At 36.7% G+C, this 22,601-nt stretch overlaps 1 protein-coding gene across 6 annotated transcripts in view; it reads left to right on the forward strand.

Moving 5' to 3' along the window:
* LOC103706318 (ARM repeat superfamily protein) overlaps positions 1-21,675 on the forward strand; it is a 66,691-nt gene extending 45,016 nt beyond the window's left edge. For 5 of the 6 annotated variants that reach the window (XM_039124734.3, XM_088703212.2, XM_039124735.3 and 2 more), the window contains 11 exons: positions 557-655; positions 828-1,012; positions 3,280-3,615; positions 8,901-9,054; positions 9,245-9,355; positions 12,158-12,325; positions 17,423-17,549; positions 19,157-19,315; positions 19,414-19,520; positions 19,618-19,677; positions 21,242-21,675. In XM_039124734.3, coding sequence (XP_038980662.3) covers positions 557-655; positions 828-1,012; positions 3,280-3,615; positions 8,901-9,054; positions 9,245-9,355; positions 12,158-12,325; positions 17,423-17,549; positions 19,157-19,315; positions 19,414-19,520; positions 19,618-19,677; positions 21,242-21,445 — 1,710 coding nt within the window. In that variant the 3' untranslated portion in view covers positions 21,446-21,675. Of the gene's footprint in view, positions 1-556; positions 656-827; positions 1,013-3,279; positions 3,616-8,900; positions 9,055-9,244; positions 9,356-11,534; positions 11,814-12,157; positions 12,326-17,422; positions 17,550-19,156; positions 19,316-19,413; positions 19,521-19,617; positions 19,678-21,241 lie in introns of those variants that run through there. The other variant, XM_088703213.2, reaches the window with a different exon arrangement.
* The last annotated feature ends 926 nt before the right edge of the window (positions 21,676-22,601 follow it).

The raw sequence follows: 22,601 nt of genomic DNA on the forward strand, positions 1-22,601 counted from the left end.
ATACCTACACATACTTGATTTAACATTTCCTGAAGGTGCACGTGTGTATATGCACATTCATATCTTTGATGTAACATTTCTATTGGATGTTGTGAACAAGATTTAAAGTTTTTGTGTCATGATGGCCTCATTACACCTTGATATTATCTAATGCCTTCTGAGGCTTTGTATTGCTTAGTGGGGGCTGAAATAAATACAACATTTTTTATATGACGAACTATTACAAAATTTGAATATCTTTGTTCAGTGACTGGTCTTTGGGTACATTGTCTTTTTTATTTTGTATAGGTAAAGAGAGATGTAATCTGATATGGTGAGAACTTCTGAGAAAAATATGAAAAAGCTTATAGCAACACCAAAGAACACATTCATACATACATACATTCATACATTCATACATACGTACAGTTATTGTCATTGTCATCATAACCATCAAGCCTTTTTCCAACAATTATAGAATAACATATACTATGCAGGTATGGTATCTTCTTGTTCCTAGGTCTACTTTGATTCTTATTTTCAAAAATTATATCTAATCAGATAACTATTATTACAGAATGCTGGGCTTGCACTTCGAGTGCATTTGCCTGATCTTGTCTGTTGCATGCTGGAATCTTTATCAAGCCTTGAGGACCAGAGGCTCAATTATGTGGAGGTTTGGCCATGTCAAAACTGCCAATTCCTGATGTTGAATTTCTTTTTTTTTTCCAAAAGAATTTAGATATAAATAGCTCTTATTATTCTCCATCTTTAGGTGCACCTGACCTTTAATTAGAGGATTGCTCATGCATTATTGTTTTTTATCTTTTTTTTTATTTGGAGAATAGTTGCATGCAGCAAATGTTGGAATTCAAACTGAAAAACTTGAAAACTTGCGAATTGCTGTTGCTAAAGATTCTCCAATGTGGGAAACTCTGGATCTTTGTTTAAAAGTTGTTGATGCACACTCGTTGGATCTACTAGTTCCTCGCCTTGGACAGTTGGTCAGATCTGGAGTTGGCCTTAATACCAGGTACATTTCTATGCAAGTAAAATGCAGTGATCTATGTAAACTGTACTATTTGACAAAACATTTAGGTGCTTTTCCCAAATTCTCTCCGATGAAGTAACTTATTTTGAAAACCTACAAAAGCCATCTTATTGGTTTTTATTGTAGTTTTTCTAGATGGTCAGTAAAATTTTATTTTTAACTGCCTCTAGGAAGAGCAGGATTATACAATATTTAATTGTATAGTTCGCATTTTTAGGGGTTCATGGTTGTGCACTTCCTTGGAACTTATAGAAATAAATTTCATAGGGACCAAAACAACTTTTGTCTCATAGTACGTTTCATACATTATTCCCTTGGAAATTAAGAAGTTCATAGCAAGTTCTTATTGTTTTATGAGAGTTCAGGACATTTGTTGTGGCCTTTTGGAGCAACTATTTCTTTTGTCTCTTTATTGTTAATATCAGGCACGAAATCATGTATGTCTTCATATTTGTATTTTTACCTTGATTTTATTAAATTTAATATTTGGGGTTAAAAAATTCGATTTGCAGATGGAGATTGTTTTAAATTTTCAAGCATGTTATGGAGATTCATTAGAATGCGCTTTATATATTGCATGAAATGGTTTCTAACTGCCAGTCTGTGCCAGTCAGCCCTGGCTGTGCCAGGCCAGTACCAGCAGGCTGCACAGATCAGCATCTATAGCACCTATTTAACACTTTATATATATATATATATATATATATATATATATATATATTATAGTTTTAGAAAAGCTTTGAAACTTTTTGTCAACACAGTCAGCATACATGCCAACATAGCATGGCATGTACCTTGCCAATGGGTGATTTACCTGCAGGTGAACAGAATATCCTGTTGGCATCTATGCTCAAAACCTTGTTGCATGCTAAATGAAAATCTAACATCCAAGACTTGTGAGGTTCAAGTTTGTGTTTGTAACAACTATCAAGAACATGACTACAAATTTTGTTTTGATAGCAAGCATATTTAATCTCTTTTTCATCCTCCATTGAGTGTATTGAGTTACTGGCTTTCAAGTTTGCAGTATTTCAGTTCAATGAACCATGTCCAGTTCAATGATTAAACAACCAAAGTCAATCAAATCTTTTTTGGAGTCTTTTACCACCTAGAAATCTTCCTTCACCTTCCAGTGAAGTTACTGGTAGTACTTATTGGTTGGTCTTGCTTATCTACATTAATGGTTCTAATTGTCAAGACAGATATTGTAACAACGTAGCCTCCTTCTACTATAATTTCTTTTCTTGATTCCTTCCTGTTATCTTCCGTTTTTTTTTTTTCTTTGTGGGGGTGGGTTCTTTCATATGTCTGAGAAAATTCCTTAAGGTACTTGGTATATGTCTTAACTATTTCACACCTGTTTTTTTTTTTTAAAAAAAATGCAAGCGCATCATTTTTAGTTGCTTTCCTTTTTCTTACTTATGTAAATTTAATTTGCTTTATGTTTTGAAATACTTGATCGAAGTTTGAGTTACCTCTTACAGTTTCTTATCTCTGTCAGTTGCTTTCCTTTCTAATAATTGAAACATCATCTATAGGCCTATTCATTCTTGGTCTGCAAAATTTCGACTCTACAGTTGGTTGCATGGAGCCAAAGCAGGTTTAGGAGTGGGAGAAGGGAAGCCGAGCTCTAAAGAAGTTTTGATTAATTTTGGAAATGCCATATCTAGAAAATATGAGACATTACTTTTGTATACTGCTTGTAGACACTAAGTAGTGTCATTCCCTGCAGTATCAAATGATCAAAGAAAAATTCCTTTCAAAATTAACATTTACTTTACTGATCTGCCTTTGTTAAGATAAATGTATTAATCTAAAGAAGACAGTTGGAAACACTATCTTGTTTCATGATACCAGCTTATCCTTTTGCAATCTTATATCTGAATGATGTGTGATACAATATTGTAGCTTTCATGCATCACAGCTTTCACATTTTCATTACCTTTCTTATTGCAGTTTCAGTAATCACTAGCTTCATTAGGAGTAACCATTCCTTCCTGGACACTACGAACACTATCAATAGAACTATAGCATATGTGCATTTCAAAAGAAATGGTATTTCTCATACGCCATTGTAGAGGTTACTAAAATATCTGACTGTTTTTGAATGAAGAAGCAGGTGCTGTAATCACTGATCAGTATATTAATCACTTTAATCTCTTTCTCAAAAGAATCTCTATCTAGAATAATTTAGGTCTTTTAGGAAACTACCTTCTTAGTTTTCCTTTTGCTAACTGTTTCAATTGCAGAGTAGGTGTTGCCAGCTTCATCACCTTGTTGGTTCAACAAGTAGCTGCAGACATCAAGCCATTTACAAGCATGTTACTCAAGCTTGTTTATCATGCTGTTATAGAAGAAAGGAGTGGTGCAGCAAAACGAGCTTTTGCTGCTGCCTGTGCTGTCATTTTGAAGCATGCAAGCCCTTCTCAGGCCCAAAAATTGATTGAAGAGACAGCTGGTTTGAGTTTGGGTGAAAGAAATGCACAGATTTCTTGCGCAATTCTTCTGAAAAACTACTTAAATCTTGCAGCAGACGTTCTCAGTGGCTACCATGCCATAGTCATTCCCGTTGTTTTTGTTTCAAGGTTCGTATCTGACATTCCTGAACCTTTCAATTGATCTGTTAAATATGTTTCTGAAATGTTTATTCTATCATGATAGTAGCCGACACTTTGTGATATGCATCAATTTGGATTCACAAACCAGTTTGTTTTGGCATTCTATGTTAGACCGTACTTTCTGGTTGGTTTTATTCTGTGAACAAGGTCAAGATTTGATTTTGACTGTTACCACTGCTTGCTTGGCCGATGTGATCAGTAACATCATAAATAACACATCCTGCTGTGAAGACCAAACAATTATCTTCAGCACGAGCACAAGATAAGACAGCAAAGGAATCTATAAATTAAATACGGTCATGGAGAGGAAAACTAGAGATATGGATCAATTTACATGAGCTATGATAGAGGCTAAAGGGGTGGGGTTGGGGGGGGGGGGTGGGTTGAGAAATGAGGAAAAGTATCGAATGATAGAAATTCTAAGAATTGTTGAATGAAGACATTGCTAAAGGAGTTTGCTTATGAGAGGCACAATTTGGGCAGTTGCCAGCCATTCCTTCTCTATTTTTTTGTTATTTTTTAAAAATACAGATTGCTGAGAAATATTGGTTGAGCTATGTAAAATCATGGGGAATTGGGATAAATTGGTTAACTAAGGTTCTGTTTGGCTTCATTTTTGTTTTTGTGTTTTTGTTTCTTTACAAATTAGTGAAATATCGCATGGAGATTGGTGTTGAAGATAGCATTTGCACAGAACTTCTGCCATCCCTTGCTTTTTTTTTTTTTTCACTCTGCTTTGCATGCCATAAATCTTTGCTTCCAAAAGCTCTAGAGATTTTTTACAAACAGTTTGAAAATAAGAGCCATACCAAATGGGTTTCATCCAACGTTATTTAGTCTGTTTCATTTTTCTTTGGTTTTTTAAAACACAAAACAGAAAATAAGAGCCATACCAAATGGGCCCTAGTTTAGTGGGATTTTGAAAATACCAATTGATTGGAAGAGTGTATCATTGAGCTAATGTCTGAGAATAGAGCTGTACACAATATTGGATCAGCTATTGTGGAATTAAAACTTACAAGCCACACTATGAAGTTTTGGGAAATTAAGTCATCACTTAAGTTCTAGAAGAAGTCACCAGTCTAGGAAATGACCGACTTGTAGGGCTTTTGAACTAGCCTACAATGTTGGGATGGTTATATTTTTTTTAAAGATGGGAAGAAGGAATTACTTATCAAGTTCCATGCTTGTTTTGGCCATGGTTGGCGCACGCATGGCATAGGCTGGCGTTCCTTGGGCATAGTGCCATTGTATTAGCATGGTTCGGCACTATGGGCACATGCATGTTTTTTGATATCTTTCTAATTTGTATATTTTTTAGTATTGTTAAGATTTTTTTCATACAACAAAAAAAGTTCAAGCCATATAGTGTCATATAATCAAGAATGAAGGCATGTATTCATGATAAGCACTCAGTGTATTGAATAATGTGACATACTAACTGTAGTGCAACTATACAATATAAGTATGGTATAATATCGTATAACTATTATGATTATTTTCTAATAATAATAAATTACATAGAACCATGATATGCCGTACTGGCCTGAACCTGGCGGTACAGGGCATACCGTACCGTACCAGTTTGATACTGGTATCCAGTACGGATGGCATATCGATACTCGGAATACCAAAAAATTCTGTAATGTACCGACACTATGCTAGTGTGGCACTGGTATAGAGTCTTGTACCGAGATGGCGAACTTTGCATAGAACTAACGAATAGCTATATATTTACTGCAGTATTACTATAATGATTATTTTATAACTATATTACAACTATACACCCAATTGTGCTATAACTATTATGTAACTATGTTAAAACTGTGGAATAACTCTATGTATCTACATTGTAACTATAGCATATCTGTATTAGGCATATTATTAACAACTTCAATGTATCTATAATATTATAATCTTATATTATGTACTCATGTAACACGGATTGAGGAACCGGTGCCAGTTCCCATGCTAGCAACCAGCACCGAAATCTTTGCTATAGATTAGTTATATCATATCTCTATTCGATCTTCATATAACTATATTATAGCTATATTATAACCATGGTATGCTGAACCGACCGGTTCCGGTCGGTTCAACCTGTACCGAATCGGTGCCGACACGCACCGGTACGGTACGACATATAAAATCGGTTCCGACCCTTTGGGTCGGAACCGATCGGGGAAGAAGAAGAACTGGAAAGAAGAGGAAGAAAGAGGAAGAAAGAAGAGGAAGAAGAAGAAAAAGAGGAGGAGGAGAAGAAGAGGAAGAAGAAGAGAAAGAGTAGAAGAAGAGAAAGAGGAGACTTACCGGTACCAGGCCTCGTCGGGGTGATCCTCGTCGGGGCTTGCTCGCGGGAGAAGAGCGGAGGAGAGAGCATCCTTGTCGGGGCTTGCTCGCGGGAGAAGAGTGGAGAGAGGAGGAGAGCGGAGGAGAGAAGAGAAGACACCAGAAGGCTCGGGAAGAAGCAATCCGGCTCGCGAGGGAAATGCGCCTGCGAGGGAAACGGCGCGTGAAAACACGTTTGGGTTCCGGTTTTAAGTGGGGAAACGAGGACACGCGTTTCGTGAGCGCGGGGCCGCGCTCTCGCGTGTTGTGTCCCCAAACTGGGTTGGTACGATACCGGTACCATACCAGTATCCGTACCTACCGGTACATCGGTACGGCTGGTATCGCAGACCTTGATTATAATTATATCATATGTATGCCATAGCAACAATAGTATACCTATAATTGTTATAGCTATAATATGCTAAAGCATAACTATAGTATATTTAAGGAATAATTGGGTTTTGTTTATACAATAACTATCATGTACCATGAAAATGGAACTGCTCTTAGCTCTTTATAGCCATGAAACAACATTTCAATCCCTCTCCTAGGCAATGAAATGACAGGAAAAAAAGTGTTCAAACTTTTTTAGCTCGGTGTAGGTTAATATTGAGTTGTCTGACTGTATGAACCAGCTTGGTTTAATACATGGTGGCACAGTTTGATACCACTTGGTATCCTGGGTTTTCATGCCCTAGCCAATCCAAGCCTGGCATGCTATGTACTTGGCAACACTGACCAACATGGTTAGCATGTAGAACTTAGGTAGGAAAGGACATTGGGCAACCTGCCCTCTTTCCAAGGATAAGTCTCTAACCTAGAATCTTATAGGCAAGGTCACCGAACCGGTACTATAGGGGGTACTAGCTAGCGACCGGTTCGGTGCGGTACAGGTCCATATTGTGCCATTCTGGGGCATATTGATATGGGAGGAGGGAGAAGGAGAGAGGGAGGGATGAAACCCTAACCCTCGGAGTGAGTGCACGTGCGAGAGTGTGAGTGAAAGAGAGAGAGAGAGAGGGGGGGGGGGGGGGCTTACTGAGGTGGGGGGATGCTCTCTGCCTATTGCTAGCAGCCAGGGGGTGGGGAGTGAGTGTTGTTTACAATTGGGGGCAGGGGCCTCTTGAAGACTCGAACACCTTGAGTGCGAGCGAGGGGAATTTAAGCACAATTGAATCGGGATCTAAGCGAATCGGGATGGTTTGAGCGAACCAAGAGGGAGGGAGGGAGGGAGGGAGGGAGGGAGGGGGGGGGGGGGGGCTTTAGATGAACCAGGGTCCTATCTCATTTTAAAAGGCAAAAACTGTGCTAGCCCCGATTATTCCAGTTTGGTATGCCTCGAACCCGCTCATTCAGTACGGTTCAACATTCCTTGCTTATAGGTGCTTTATAAATGTATAGAAGAAGAAGAAAAGATATGTAGAGGAGGAAGTGGAGGGGGATATCGATGTTGCTTCTGATCATTGTTTGCTTAGTCACTTGTTTACATCTATATTTCTACAAATAATTCGAATATTACTGTATAAATGCTAAAGTATAAAAGTAGTCCGTTTTGCTTCTATTTTGCTGCTCTAAGGTGTTATGTGCTTTCATAACAACTAATGGCATCTCTAAAAATGCATTCATATAACAAACCAAAGGCAAAATTTTAGATCGGTTTTCAATATCACAGCCAAAGATTTAAATCTAGGCATTGGGCCCTGTCTTGATTCGCTTCTGGGACAGTACCATATCAGGATGGGAGAATAAAGTCGAGACTGACCAAAACAGCTAGTAACAACAACAATAGAAAGGAAAAATAAAAAAAATGCATCCTGGTCTCTCTTAACTGCCGTGGTATGTGACAAGTCGTGACACAACCAAGAGAGTTAGGACAGCCTAGTTCAAGAGAGGACTGGTATCCTGTAGTTGTTCTGATCCTAGTTTCCTGTTGGAATGGTATGCTAACCGGCGGTACCATCCCGTTTTGGTGGGAGTTAAATCCTTGACTATAGCACAATATATTTGTTTTGTATACTGATCATTATATATTTGCAATAGCACAAGGAGCAAGATGTTGGGTATCAGTCATGCTGTCATACTTAATTTGTGTAATGATAAATGTTCTGTTCTCAAATTCAGATTTAATTGGTATATAGGTCATATATCTGCAGATTTACATTTGACTGTGGCCATTGCTGGTGAGGTACTCATGCATGATGTCTAAAGAATTGGCTACCTATCCATTCACTAGATCTCAATGTAAAATGGTAGGAGCTTGCAAACCTTGTACATAGTACCTTGCCTATTACAATGTCGGTAGATATAGAAATGAGTGTTTGTCCATCAGCAAGCTAAACTTGCGAGCAGGATCATCGATGTTCAAATTTGTTTGGAATTTCACGAAATGCTCCTAATATATCTGGTTGTATGATGATTATTATAAGAAGGCATGTCTGCGTTCTGACAGTCTTATTAAAGTGGTTTAGGTGGTTAGTGTTCTTATCTTGGAGGCATTTTAACCCTTGCAAATCTACATAAGATGCTCTGGCTTTTTCTTGGAATTTCTTGTAAATCTTTCTTATGGGAGTTTCTGTATAATAGTTTTTTACTTTGTTGTGGAGCAAAATACTAGGTTAGCAATAAAAGTTGCCAGTGCTGGCCTTGACAATCACTGATCAATGCTCTTAAGATGATGGATTGTTATTACTGTGCACGTTGTATTGGACAGTCCTCTATATTCTTATTATGTTCTATCCTTTCAGAAGTATTTGATGTTCAAAAGATTCTTAACTTGTTGGTGCATCTTAAAACCATAATCACACTTAACCTCCAGCTTTTACTTCTGATTGACTGTCACATTCACCATTACCAGAGTAGATAAAGAAAGAACATACACTTTTCTCCATTATTTCAATTCTTATGAAGATTTGAATATGCAGATTTGAAGATGATAAGGATATTAGTACCTTATTTGAGGAGCTGTGGGAAGAGAACTCAAGTAGTGAAAGAGTTACCCTTCAGTTATATTTACCAGAAATTGTTACTCTTCTTTGTGATTGCATTGCGTCATCATCATGGGCAAGTAAAAGAAAGGTACAGTTTCTGTAACATTTTTCATCCTGTTATTTATACCTAAGTCTACAATATATATATATATATATATATATATATATATATATATAAAATCAGGAATTCATGGTAGTTTTATATGGATAATATATTTTATATTATCTTAACTTGATTTTCTGTCCTTGATATTGGTTTATTTCGTATACAATTGCAGTCAGCAAAGGCTATGAAGAAGCTGAGTGAAACCCTGGGTGAATCTCTTTCTTCGCATCATCACAATCTGCTCAATTGCCTTCTAAAAGAGCTACCCGGTCGTCTTTGGGAGGTATGCATTAATAGAATGCAAAATTAGAATGTTTTCCCCCACCTTGGAATGCAGATAACATGATTTATATACCTCTAATCCTGATTTATTTTCTATTACTTGAAGGAACATTAGTATCATGGATGTTAGGAAGACAACAGTTGTCTCAACAAACAGTGAAAGTATTGAAACCATTTTTTTGACAAAGAATTTTCTACATGTCTGTGTTTCCAGAATCCCTTCAGCAGACCATAGACCATCTTGTCAGATGTCCTAAATGTGATAAAAAACATAAACATAATTGTAATGCTACTGTCACAGTTTCTCTAATTTTTAAAATGTAATAGACTTTCCATGGTTCACTGCTACCCTTCTTCCAAGTAAATATATTCCTACTCAAATTCGATGATCAACTAATTTTAAATATTGTGGTCTTCCTATGTAGTACCCTGTCTTTTGCTTTTTTGCTTGACATTTTTAACCCAAAAATCCAGATAGAGTGGACATGCAATTGTTTCTATTTCCTCCTTTGTTTAACTATTTCTGATGAAAGAACAGTTCAAAAACAAATTGGTGGCTCGAGTTCTTACTTGCAGGCATATACACATTCTCCTTATTTTTTAAAATATAAGTTTAGGAGTTCTATACAGTAAAAAGAAAAAAAACTTAGTTCCATTCATCTTAATGCTTTTGGTTACAGATTGCTGGATCTTAGTAATTTGGTAGCTGGGATGTTTGTAAAATAATCAACATGTGATAATCGGATGCTGTGACTTGCCAAGGTTGGATCGTCTATAAAGACATATTCTTAATTATAAGCCTGTAAATTGTTAGACTTGCCAAGATTAATTATATCCAACCTCAACCTTTATATAATATAAAAGGAGACAACAATGTAGTATTTTGTCCAACTCTTTTTCAAGATTTCTGTCTTCCTATCAAAATTACCCAATATCTCCCTTGTTGGCCTCATCATCACATCCCAAAGGAGACTTGTTTCTAGAAAGCATTTTATGGCAGCAATAGCAAGTGGCATAGGGATTTAAAAATTTGCCAGTATCTCCAAGTAAGCTGGCAATTAGAGTGATCGAGTATATGACATCTTACAAACAAGCTCCTAAGCAAGGTGCAAGTTTTAATGAATCTGCTGATGATGTTTGATTCTTTGTCTATGATATAAATTAGTGGCAGCTAATATTCAGCTACAAGAGTAAGGCATATTGGTGTTGAAAGAAGGTAGCATGGCATATATACCATAATGCAGTAGTGATAGGACCCTATGTTGACCAATGAAGAAAGGAAGCAAGGAGTAAGAAGTTCCTAGGCTGGATGGCTTTTCTCTTATATTTTACCAGCATATTTAGTATGTTGTAAAATGCATATTTGATGGTTTGGCATTATATGTTGGATATCTTGTTGATTGGTGTTTAAAGATAACTTTTTGGGGAGCATTATCCTCTGTGAAATAAACTTTAACAAGTTTTACGAGAATCCTTCTGGTGATGTTACTTCTCCAACTTCCCTCGGATGAGAATCTAATCACATAGATATTCCTTAAAACATAAATAGTTAGTCCTATTGTCTTGTTCTTTCCACATTTAAGAAAAGAATGAATATATGGTCCATGGACAACTTGCAGCCATCCCTTCTCACATCATGAAGAGAAGTTTGTGCAAATATACAATCCCTGACAATCACTAAAGACTATTTTATATGAGTAATGGAACTGGACTCAGAACCAGTTGTTGCACCATAATACCAACTGCAAATTGATGGGACCTCTTTCATGGTAGCTTTTTTAATGTGCTGCAGCTCATTTCTTTAGCATTGACTACTCAGGTTATTCTAACCCAACACTTCACTATAATATCTTGCTCTGTCCTAATTTATTTAGTTTGTGAGAAATGATTCCTTGAATATAATTGACCATTAAATCCTGCTACTTATCTTCTCAATTTAGTTGTTAGACTTGCCATAAACAAATCCAGATTGCAGGTTCCTGAGGTCTTTGCTCCCTTTGGATCTATTTCTTCTCTTCATCCGTAATTCATCTTTCTTTTTTTTCCTATTCTTTCCTGAATCGAAGAGAACCATATTCCCCCACAAAAAAGGAAGAAAAAAAAAGAAGCGAAACACGATTAACTTTTCCAGAGTCTTTTTTGTACATACTCAGATCCTGTGGTTGAATTCGTGAGTGCAGATCCAAAGTAAGATGGAGGAAAATACGAAGAACAGCTTCCCTTAGAAGCACAACTGGTGATTGGCCAGTGAGGACCTTTGCTGCTCAGACTCAGCCCAGCCATCATATGACTTAGAAGGAATGACCCACTTTTTGGTACTATTTATTATGTTAATGAACTCAAGAATAATGAGTTCATTATGGGCTGATGATAACAGTGAGTTATTCATGTTGGGGCCTTAAAAGGTGCCCACTGCCAACCATTGCCATCTTCGGGTTCTAGAACTGCATTTCTACAAGGTGCAGGAAAAGCACAATTCCTCATAGCAGCATAATCAGTAAATGGATGAGTGCCATTAGGATGCAACTCAAATTATCCATTCAAATTTAAATATCAGAAAATTGTCTTGTTTTTCCTTGCAGTAGTAAATGTTGTTATCAAAACCATAAGAGCAGTGAAAATAGAAAGATTGCACATAAATATAGAAAAAAGAAGAAAAATATATGGCCTTCCATTTTGAAATGCATTTTAACAACATTAGAAGATTCAGTAAAGGTGATATTGTTTGTTGCCATAAGTTGACAAGTAGAATTTGATGTTATGTTCGTAAATTAACCATTGATGCTTTTTGCCCCATTTGCAGGGAAAAGATGTTATTTTATATGCAATTGCTTCAATCTGTTCATCTTGCCATGATGCAATATCATCTGAAGACTCTGCCACTCCAGCTGTTATTTTAACTGCCATTACTTCTGCATTCTCAAAAAAAGTAAAATCTTACCGTGAAGCAGCTTTCTCATGTCTACAACAAGTAATAATTGTGATTCTTATTTTTCTACCTTATTTCTTGAATCAAATTTTCTATTTAAGGTTTATGATTATATAGATGCTCACATGGAGACTAACAAATATTTATTTGCTCTTGTTTTTTTTTGTTTTATATCCGTAATTGTTGCTGCAATTGTTTGTCATTAACATTAGGAGAATGGGTTTAAGTGCTGGTTGGCATGCTTGGAATGGCATGATACATGCTGTGCTAGTGCCATGCCAGCATGCAACCCCAGCATGCTACCAGCTTCTTGCCAATATTTGGCATGTTGCTATGACTGAGCATGTCAAACACTAGAATATAATGGCACTGCACAACATGCTACCAGCATGTAATAGTTCACTCCTTCATTAAAAGCAAAATCCAGTGACAATGGGTAAGTTCAAATCAAGGCATTGGGTTTGCTTAGTAATGCAGCCTTCTCAATGAGATAGCGTAAATCAAGTTCTTGTAAACTAAAGGGAAAGAATCACATTGCAATTTATAGGAACAAGCCAGGCATGTTGTATCAGAGAACTGACAGGAAATAATATTTATGAGACATACTATTGCATTGTCATGCAATGGAAAAAGGTTACTGCATCAAGGTTGTGGTCCAAATGTGGCGATAAGGATTTTAGGGAACCAAGTTTCCTTCTAGGAGTATCAGTTGATAATGTTTGCTTGCACTAACAACCCTACCTGATAACCTGATTACATATACCAGATGCGCACTGCCCAATTCAGATATTAGCAAATAGATAAACCACATAAAAGTTGATAGTGAATCAGATTAGGAAGTGAAAACTGGTGCTGTAAAGCCTTTAATGAAGCTCAGTTAGTTATCAAGCATGCAGATGTCTGTCTAGGAAGGTCAATTAGATAACAGCTATAACTCCAATGGGAAAGTGCCATAGGAAGACTCGATAACTAGGAAGCAATGGAGAGGGCCATGGTGGACGTCAGGTCTCCAGTTGACTCTAAGTTTATTGCTTGTAATGGACAAAACTTTGTGCATCGCATGAAAACTTTCAATGTTTAATATGGCAGCATATAGAAAGAGGATCATGATGTCCCATGCTAGTATCATAAAAGAGCATGATGATTGATGATGCTGGCTCTCAGTTAAACCTGCAAAATGGATAATGATTTGGAAATTTTTAATGTGGTCCGGGTGTATAGTTGATACAATCTTCCCAATATGAATTTGACAGCAAGATCCAAATAATGAATATGTCAAAGATTGCAAATCTCCACTTATGGCTACTACAACTTTAGATGTGGTTAGGCCTTGACTCCTGAGAGGAATGGAAGGGTGCGAGAAAAGATAGAACTGGGGAGAATATGGTGAAATTAAAGCAATCAACACATGCCAGCTTTAGATAACAAAACAATGGAATCATGTTAGCATCGCTTAGATGAGGTGGGCCAGCTGTTTTTGTACAGAACACTCGCTATTAGAAGAACTATATCATATTTCATTTTTGTGTAGGCTATAGTTCCTATTGTATTTCTTCTCCTTTGTAGCAACATATTAGCAGGTCAAAAGTGGTGTCAGAGAACACTCACAGTGAATGGAAGCTATAATAAAGCTTTAAGGGGTGGAAATTGTAAGATTCAAGAAAATATCCTTTGAAAGAAAGCTGAAATATGACTTAAACTATGTCCATACTTAACAAAGTTATGTGCCAAAAAGAGGAAAAGGAAAAGAATTGTATGGCTTAAGGTCAAGAAAATTTAAAAGAAGCACAAATAGTGAAGAGAGAATTAGAGATTAGATAAACCCACAAGAGTATTTAATGTGATTTAGATTAGAGTCTGATCCAAGATAGTGATGTTAGCGCTGCTATTCTGTCAAGTACCAAAGTTCGTCGTACCAACGTATCGGTACCGGTACGGTACTATATCGTACTGAAATGCCACAGCGCGTGGCTTTAGCCATGCGCTCTCTCCCGTGAAGAACACCCCCCGTACTGGTGCGAACCGACTGGTACGGATATGTACCGGTGGACCCGAGCCGGTTTGCACCGGTTCAAGCTATGAACCGATCGGTTCGGACCCGATTGGATCGGAACCGATTTCAATAGCCGTACCGTATCGGTGCCTGTTGGTACCGGTACGGTACGGGTTAAACCGACTGGTACCGGTCGGTCCAGCATACCATGTGTCAACACTATCCTTGAATATTTGCAAGCTTAGTTCCATTGCCCCATGAGATTTTAGAAACAATATAGTAGGCACCCTTCAAGCCATTCTGATTTATGATAATGTAGAGATGAACTGGAAATTTTACCAAGGTGTAGCCTATCCTTGTCAAGGTAGGCAAGGCCCAGCTATCAGTGTCACTAGCCATCTGAAAAATTCTGGCTAAAAATAGCAATTCACCAATAAATAAATTTGATGACAAATTGATTTGCAGATGATGCCGTATTGATCAAACCAGAAGTTGGTTATGATTATTCTATACTAAACATCAATCTTTGAAGTGGATGGTGAGAGCCCCAATCTTAAGCCATATAACTTGAGACGTGAGGATTAGTTGCAAAAACGCAATAAGATCAACTTAGAGAACCATATCAGTACATACAGTAACAATTGGATATGGATGTCTCATGAGGCATGCAATTATAGTACAGATACAAACAAATAAGATGGGAACACATCAAATATGATATAATACAACATTGCCCATTGTGGTCAATATTTTAGGAGTCATTATTGAGGACTATATTTTGTAGTGAGTGATTTCTAGATATGGTTTTCTTTTCTGTGCACCAAATACTGTGTACATACCACCATATATCAAATTGTTGTCAAAGTGGTATCTAGTTCCATATCTCAGAATTCTAAGCTTCGTTTGATGAGGACAAAAATTCTGGACAAACTGAGAGGTCAGGAACATGCAAAAATCATGATAATTAATAGAAAGAAATTAAAAAAAATAAAGGAGAAGCATGTAGTAAGAAAGGACTTTTTGATTGACTTGCTATGGTTCATGAAATCTAAATATATATGCAAAATTTAAAAAAATGTTTTTTTAAAGTACAGATAAAAACATGTGTTAATTAGAACAAATCTTTTTTTAAAAAATCAGTATTGTTAATTATCTGATGAATATGAGTCATGACTATTGAAGGTTGTTGCCTTGTAGGTGATCTTTGTATGTACACTTTGTCACTTGTATTTGTATCTCTGGCGAATGCTTGTCATTCTTGTAACATGCCATTGAACTTAAACTAATCATTGGACAACGTCCTAATTTAGCAACAGAAAACACCATTCAGTCTACAAACTTGCTATTCCTATGATTGCTTAGTTGATGATTCTACATTCTTGTTTCATCTTTTGCTATCTTAAATCATTTCATTTGCAAAGAGATGAACAATAATCAATTAAACTTACTCTCATGTATAATCATAAGATAATGGATAGACAACAATGAGCATAACCAAGGTTGGACCAGTCCGTACCTTACTGAACTGCGGCATATTGGAACCACGGGGTGGAGAGGAAGAAGGGGAGGGAGAGAGAGGGGGACTCACTTGGACCGAATCCAGAGGCCTTCGATGGATCCGGTGAAGGACATGCCATGACGGCGATGAGGTCAGGGACCAGATCTAGGGTCGGATGATGGTGGGGGAGAGAGGCTGCAACGTCAACAATGAGGCCAGTCCCTAACGTCCATGACAAAGGCCTTCGCCCCATTGTGTGAGAGAGTGGCCATGGAGCCATGGAGGTAGGCTGATGACGAGCAAGACGACATGGAGGAGGGATTGTGAGGTGGAGAGAGTGGAGAGAGCTTTGGGTTAGGGTTTCGAAATGAGGGAGAAGTGAAGCGTAGTGAATTGAAGAATGGGGAGGGCGATACTTATATTTTCCGAACCGAAGTCTTGAATCATGCCAATAACCGACCGGTCCAGTTCAGTATGGTTCGGTTAACCTAGAGCATAATCATGATGACAAGAATTGCTCGATGTAATTGGGGTTGACTGTGTGAATCCTTTTTATCAATTATTTTTAACGTCTTATTAGGAGCTAATCTGTTGACAGTGAATGTTTTTGAGTCCTTACTAGGTAGTAGCAACAAGCAACTATTATCCATAATATTGTCAAGCGTTCCATTTTTCTTTCTTCATTCCTGGGACAAATCTAAGTCCTTTTTACCAAGGCCTCCTTATTTTCTTCTGCCCATGACCAAATAATGTAACAGTCTAAATTTTTAACCACTTACTTCTCTATTGTTAGGACTGTTATACTTCCTCTTATGTACTCATTCTCGTTTTATTTCCATACTTTTGCCACACATTTGGATATTGCTGCATCTTTTAGAAAGTGAGCCCTAAACAGAGCAGAATAGAGGAAAAGGATTTACGTAGTTGGCCCTGACTAGTTTGGGATGAAGGCTTAGTTGAGTTGAGTCGAGACTTTTGCCACACATCTACATGAGTATTATCTACCTTGCTCATCTCATATACTTGGATCCTCTTGATTGCCAACATTTTGGGCACAGGCTGTATTACCTTCATATATAAAGTTTTCCTTTTATTCTTAAAACCTTGTTGTTTCAAACTTCTCACTCTAGGTGTACTTCTCTACTTCATCCAGTTAGAAGTAGTACTTGTTTCCAATGATGAGCTAGATAAAAGTGATATGTTCATTTCCTGATATAGTTTTTTTTTTCTTTTTTTTGGAGGTTCTCTTTTGTGTCCTTTTTTCTTATTTTTCGTATTTTAAGTGAATTTTTATCTTGATGAAAAACTCTAATTGTTTGCTTACTATATTTACCACTAGAGGGTTATCCAAATAAGCACCATTTTGGTCACAAGCATTATGCATGCTCTGACTTCTTGAGACACCTAGCTAGTACATATTAGGATGTTGTAGAGATGCAACTAAATTATTTGTTTGTGAATTCAATATTTGGTTATATCGACCAATTTTTATGACCGTAAGCTGTCTGACAAACCTGTTTTTCAAGCAATTCTATGGCTCTTGTATGAAGCACAACATTCAATTGTCGTGTTTCTGTTTAACATGGTTTGCTTAGAATTTTTGCCCTGATTTCTTCTCATTTTTTATTTCATTTCCATCAAATTTCAGGTTATAACAGCATTTAGCAACCCTGATTCTTTCAACACTGTTTTCCCCATGCTATATGAGGTTTGCAGTAAAGCTGGTGTCTCCAAGACTGTGAATGCCCCTTTAGTAAGCTCTGCCATGGGTACAGGTAATGCCAAAGTTTCAGTGTTGGCTGCACAAGGGTTAGCATGCTAAAAAATACTTTTATGGGAAATATCAAATCTAATTGTGGATAAAATGTAGTATGATTTAAGTTACGCATCTGTCATATTGATTCTGAACAGTGCTGATGGTAAATAGTTCAACATGCTTTCATACTAGGGATATGAAGCTTGAAAATGTGTCCTTTTCTTTTTCTATATAATTTGTGCATCGTTTATTAACACGAGAAAATTATCACCCTTTGCATTAATAATGAAATGGAATTTTATTTTTCATCTGATATGCAAGCATGTCATTGTTTAGTCATTAAACTCTTCTTTTCAATACTAGGTTTATTTCTTCAAAGTAACAGTATCCTATCGTGAGAAATATTTATTTGATATTAACTTGCTGTGCTTCTTTATGCATTTGAAATTTGAATGAATTGCAAAAATAAACAAAGGATATCACTGGAGCATAAGAATGAGCAAAAAATTTATATAACATTGTATTCACAAGAGTGGCAAAAAGGTAATGTGTCTCTGATTGAAAGAAGAGGACAACTTCAAATATGGTGGAGTGTCTCAGATTTGATAGTTATTTCAATTTCCATCCATCATTGTTCCTCCATCTATATCATCATAAAACTGATAGAAGCTAAAGCATAAACATTATATTGAGATTGTATAAACATGTCTCCAGTCAATGTACATGTAGTGCTTTCTCCATTTGTTTCCAAATATAAAATTCTTATATGGCACACTACAATTTGTCAATATTCTCCCACAAACTTCTACTTTCCAGTGAAATGCAGGTTTTAAATGCATAGAAGCAAGAGCTTGGGGTATTTGGCTGATGCCACAAATTCCTGATTTATTAAATATTGGCAATTTGGCATAGACTTAAACATTTATGGTGCTGCACCAGTTATTTTATGTAGCATGTTCTGGATTCAGGGAATGTGATATACGTGACATCTCTCTATGTCCAAGGCCATGATGTGTTGGCTGACACATGATACAAAATTAGTTTTATTCATGGTCACAATGATATCCATCTTCTTCTTAATCTGTTTGTACCAAGTACAAATAATGGATACAATTTTGATCAGCACTGATGCTCGTGTCATGACATAATTTGGTTTTTGTAGGAAGAACCGCTTCCCTCCTTGTTTCAGTCCCCTACCATCAGGGACAGAGCGTTGTGTAGTCACGCATAGGAAATTTGATCGTGAGATTAGGATAAATAGCAACATGCAAATGTTATGACCAGAATGACAACATTTGTGTTAGACAACTCTTTCCTGCCTGGTGAACGATATGAGCAATCCTTCAAAATTGTGACCAGTTACTAAAGCATCATGTTCAACGGGACATTTATGAAACAAACCTGTGATACTGAAATCTCCATATGATGTTTTCTTCTTTCATTGCATAAATATTTTGTGGTTAGGTATGGATATATTGTGGAAGCAGTTTTTATAATTGACTTGATCACTGTGACTTGTGATAGTCACTGATAGTAGAGATACGTAAAATGGAGCTCAATCTTGACTGATCAAATTAGTTGTAATGCTGTAATTAAATTTGTATTTTTAAAATTTTCTTGCTGCAGAAGAAAGCAGCACTGAAGATTTCTCTGCTCCTCTTGAAAAGGTTCTAGATTGTGTGGCATCTTGTATCCATGTAGCTCATCTTCAGGATGCTTTGAAACAAAAAGAAAAATTATTATATGTCTTTTCAAGTTCCCTGTCACCTGGATTCAATTGGACAGGTATTTTGCAATCTGTACTGACATTAAATTTGTTAATAGTGCACTTTAGTTGATACAGACTTGGATATTTACCTATTTTTACATAACTTGATGGACAGTTAAATTGTCAGTTTTTTCATCAATTGGAGAGTTATGTTCAAAGTTTCACCCCATTTCCAATGGTACTCCTGTTTATTCTCATGATGCAACTGCTTTACTTTATGAGGTAATGTTGATATCCTGGCGACTGCATCTTTCAGCAAATCTTTTTCTAACAAATTCTTTCTGGCGGCTTCACTTTTTTCTCTCTCTCTTTAATTCAGTTATTTCACTCTGTGGCGCCAAAAATAGTTGATTGCATTCGCTTGGTAAAGATTTCTCAGGTATCCATTCTCTTATGCTGATTTTTCCAAAATTGCATAGTTGTTTGGCTTCTGTTTTTTACTAAATTATTGTCCAACAATACATAAAGGTGGATGAACATAAGTCTTCTGTTTCATTACTTCAAAGTTTTCATCTTCACAGGGGTCTTATCTCTCAGATTTTCATTATTGTATTCTTCCCTTTTCTATGATCTTTATATTAAGGGGATCATAAAACTTGCAGCCACTTTCTTGTTTCCAATAACCTATCCACTGAGATTTGCTTGTCACTGGATATTGGTGAGTTTACTGATTAGAGGTCAGGTAGAGCTACAAGTTGTTAGATAATAAAAATTCTTTCCAAGATTAAAAAAACACTCTGAAGAGATAAAGGCATGTCCTTGATGCATGATTTCATCCTCTTAGTAAATTCTCATAAGGGGTGAAGTGGAAAGTTTTCCTTCATTTCGGACAAAGTGGATGTTCTCTGCTGCAGTATTGATGAAGAAAAGGAGCAAACCAAATATTATTTGTGGCATATTTTGGATAGTTGATATTCCATAAGGAGAAATGGAGGCAGGAGTTAGGGTGTTTATACCAGCCTTAAAGGCATAATGAGAAGTCCCAACTTTGTCTTCAAAATTTACATTTTAAATCTACAATTTAACAAGAATAGCTTGGCTTATTTCCCTTTTTTTTCTTTGATATTTTATGATGTGGTTTCTGGATTATGCTACTCAGATCTGGTCAAGTCTACATTGGATAATAGGAGTCCCATATCGATGAGCCGATCTATAAAATGTGATCTACTATCTCTAAATTGCTTACATACAAAAAATCATGTGATTTAGAGACCCCTAGCCTATGCATCAAGTGATCAAAAGAAATATATAATTCAATGTTATTTAGGTTGTCCAATTTTTGACCACTTGATACATAGGCTAGGGGTCTCCAAATCACATGATTTTTGATAGATAAGCTAGTAGAGGTAGTAGACATATCCAATAGCTCGGATCATCAATGTAGGACCCTCATCGTTCAATCTAGACCTAACCGAGTTTGCAGATTAGCTTCTACTGCTTATGCATTGTTCTGGTAATTAGAAATGAAGCGGACTTTTATCTGTTGATATCGAATTGCTTGTCTGACTAGTGCATCATCTGTCGATGTAGACTCAAAATTTGTAATTCCTGAAATCTTCTACTTGTCATGATCTTCTAACAAGTCTGTTGGTTTTTAAAACTTTGCTGCCTGGTAACTGTATTAAATATTGAAGATGTGTTTTGGTATGCGACATGAGCATAGCTTAAGTTCTAATAACAGAATGGCTTGCTAAATATACTTTTGTAAGTAGAGTATGTTCCATTGGATATTTCCTTGCCATCATCCTGTTTTATTCTCTTCAATGGATAACGATATTCTTTGCTGAAGGCCATGGATCGGTTATTGATTCCTAGAGGGCCTCTTTGCCAACTGTTATTCTGTCATCAACCAATTAAGAACATTCAGTAGATATAACCAGTTTTAAAATTAATTATCATCTGCATTCACTTGCTGTAAAATTCCTGCTGCTTTCCGTTTACAGGTCCATACTGCTGCTTCAGAGTGCCTACTGAAGATAAGCAGACTCTATAGAGATATTCCTTTGACACACAGAAAAGATATTGAGTTCAAGGATGAGCTTATACATCTATGTGAGGTGGAAAAAAGCGAGCAAGCAAAGACATTGCTTAAAAAGTGCATTGCCATTTTTGAAGATCTTGATCGAGAAATAACACCTATGAACTAAGTTGGGAGGACCTATACCAAATTCTTTCCACATGGTGATATACCATCATCGATCAGCATTTGCTCTCTTGCCCTTCTCTTATTTTCTTGCCATCATTTTTTGAGTGAAAAGTCATCTAATATCCTGCAATCCAGAAGATCTTTTTTCTTTCTTTCTTTGTATTATGCTCATATTTTATGATATGTTGTAACAATTTTTTTTTTAGCAAAATAGTTCATATGTTTCAGAAATTGCACTTCTGAGTAATTTCTAGTAGATTTAATGCTTGAAAAAATTACCAGCTGAAGTTGCATTGACAAATTTGTTTTGATGGAACTCTTAGCCTATGAAATCAGGGGCTAAGAAAAGCAACACTGGAACTTAATTGTCACGGAAAACAATTAGTGTATGCTGTTTGTGAAGCGATGGTAAGGATTCTGCTTCTTGTCCTATGGGTGCTACAGTGACCAGCAAGGGGGAAATAGTAATATCCACGTTCTCATTAAAATACTTGCACATCTCTTGGAACCAAGGCATTGCATTTATGCTCCTAACTATCCAATATGACCTGCAGATATTTTCTTCTAATAGTAAATATGAAATGCAATAAAAGCCCTCCAAAATTCAGGTTGCTGTTCTTCAGGTTTGCTAGTTATGCTAATCCATGACACGTTGGTGTTTGAAAGTTGTAGAATGTTTTCCTATCTATTTGTCGTCATCCTGAATGTATTTGGCCTCCAAACCTCAAGACATAATTTTGCAATATTATGTCTGTGTTATTTTGTTGTCGTCGCATGCAGTTCTGCATGACAAAACTGGCGTCCGGCTAGTGGGATCTGAAACCGACGCATGGAGTCTCAAGAAGGAAATGTGGTGGACTTTGGTTCCAAGCTTCTAGCAGATCCAGATCAAATGTAGGACTGGTTCAGCGATGAAGTTTTATAGCAGGAGAAGCTCGGTTGGTTATAGGATGCATCGAGTTTAGGAGAAATTCAAGGAAAGATTGATCAGATCAAGGATCCATTTAATCTAGAAAAAAATCGAGGGTAAGAGGAGACTAATCAAATAGATATTATATCAAACTCAGAAGAGATTGTAATTCAAGAGGTAATTGATTTTATGGTTGCTTAGAAGAGACAAAGAATGCTACATGATCCAGTTATGGGGATCCATATTG

The sequence above is a fragment of the Phoenix dactylifera genome, chromosome 8, assembly GCF_051530095.1.
Source record: "Phoenix dactylifera cultivar Ajwa chromosome 8, Ajwa_hap1_PhDact_Kaust_v1.1, whole genome shotgun sequence".
NCBI classification, from domain to species: domain Eukaryota; kingdom Viridiplantae; phylum Streptophyta; class Magnoliopsida; order Arecales; family Arecaceae; genus Phoenix; species Phoenix dactylifera.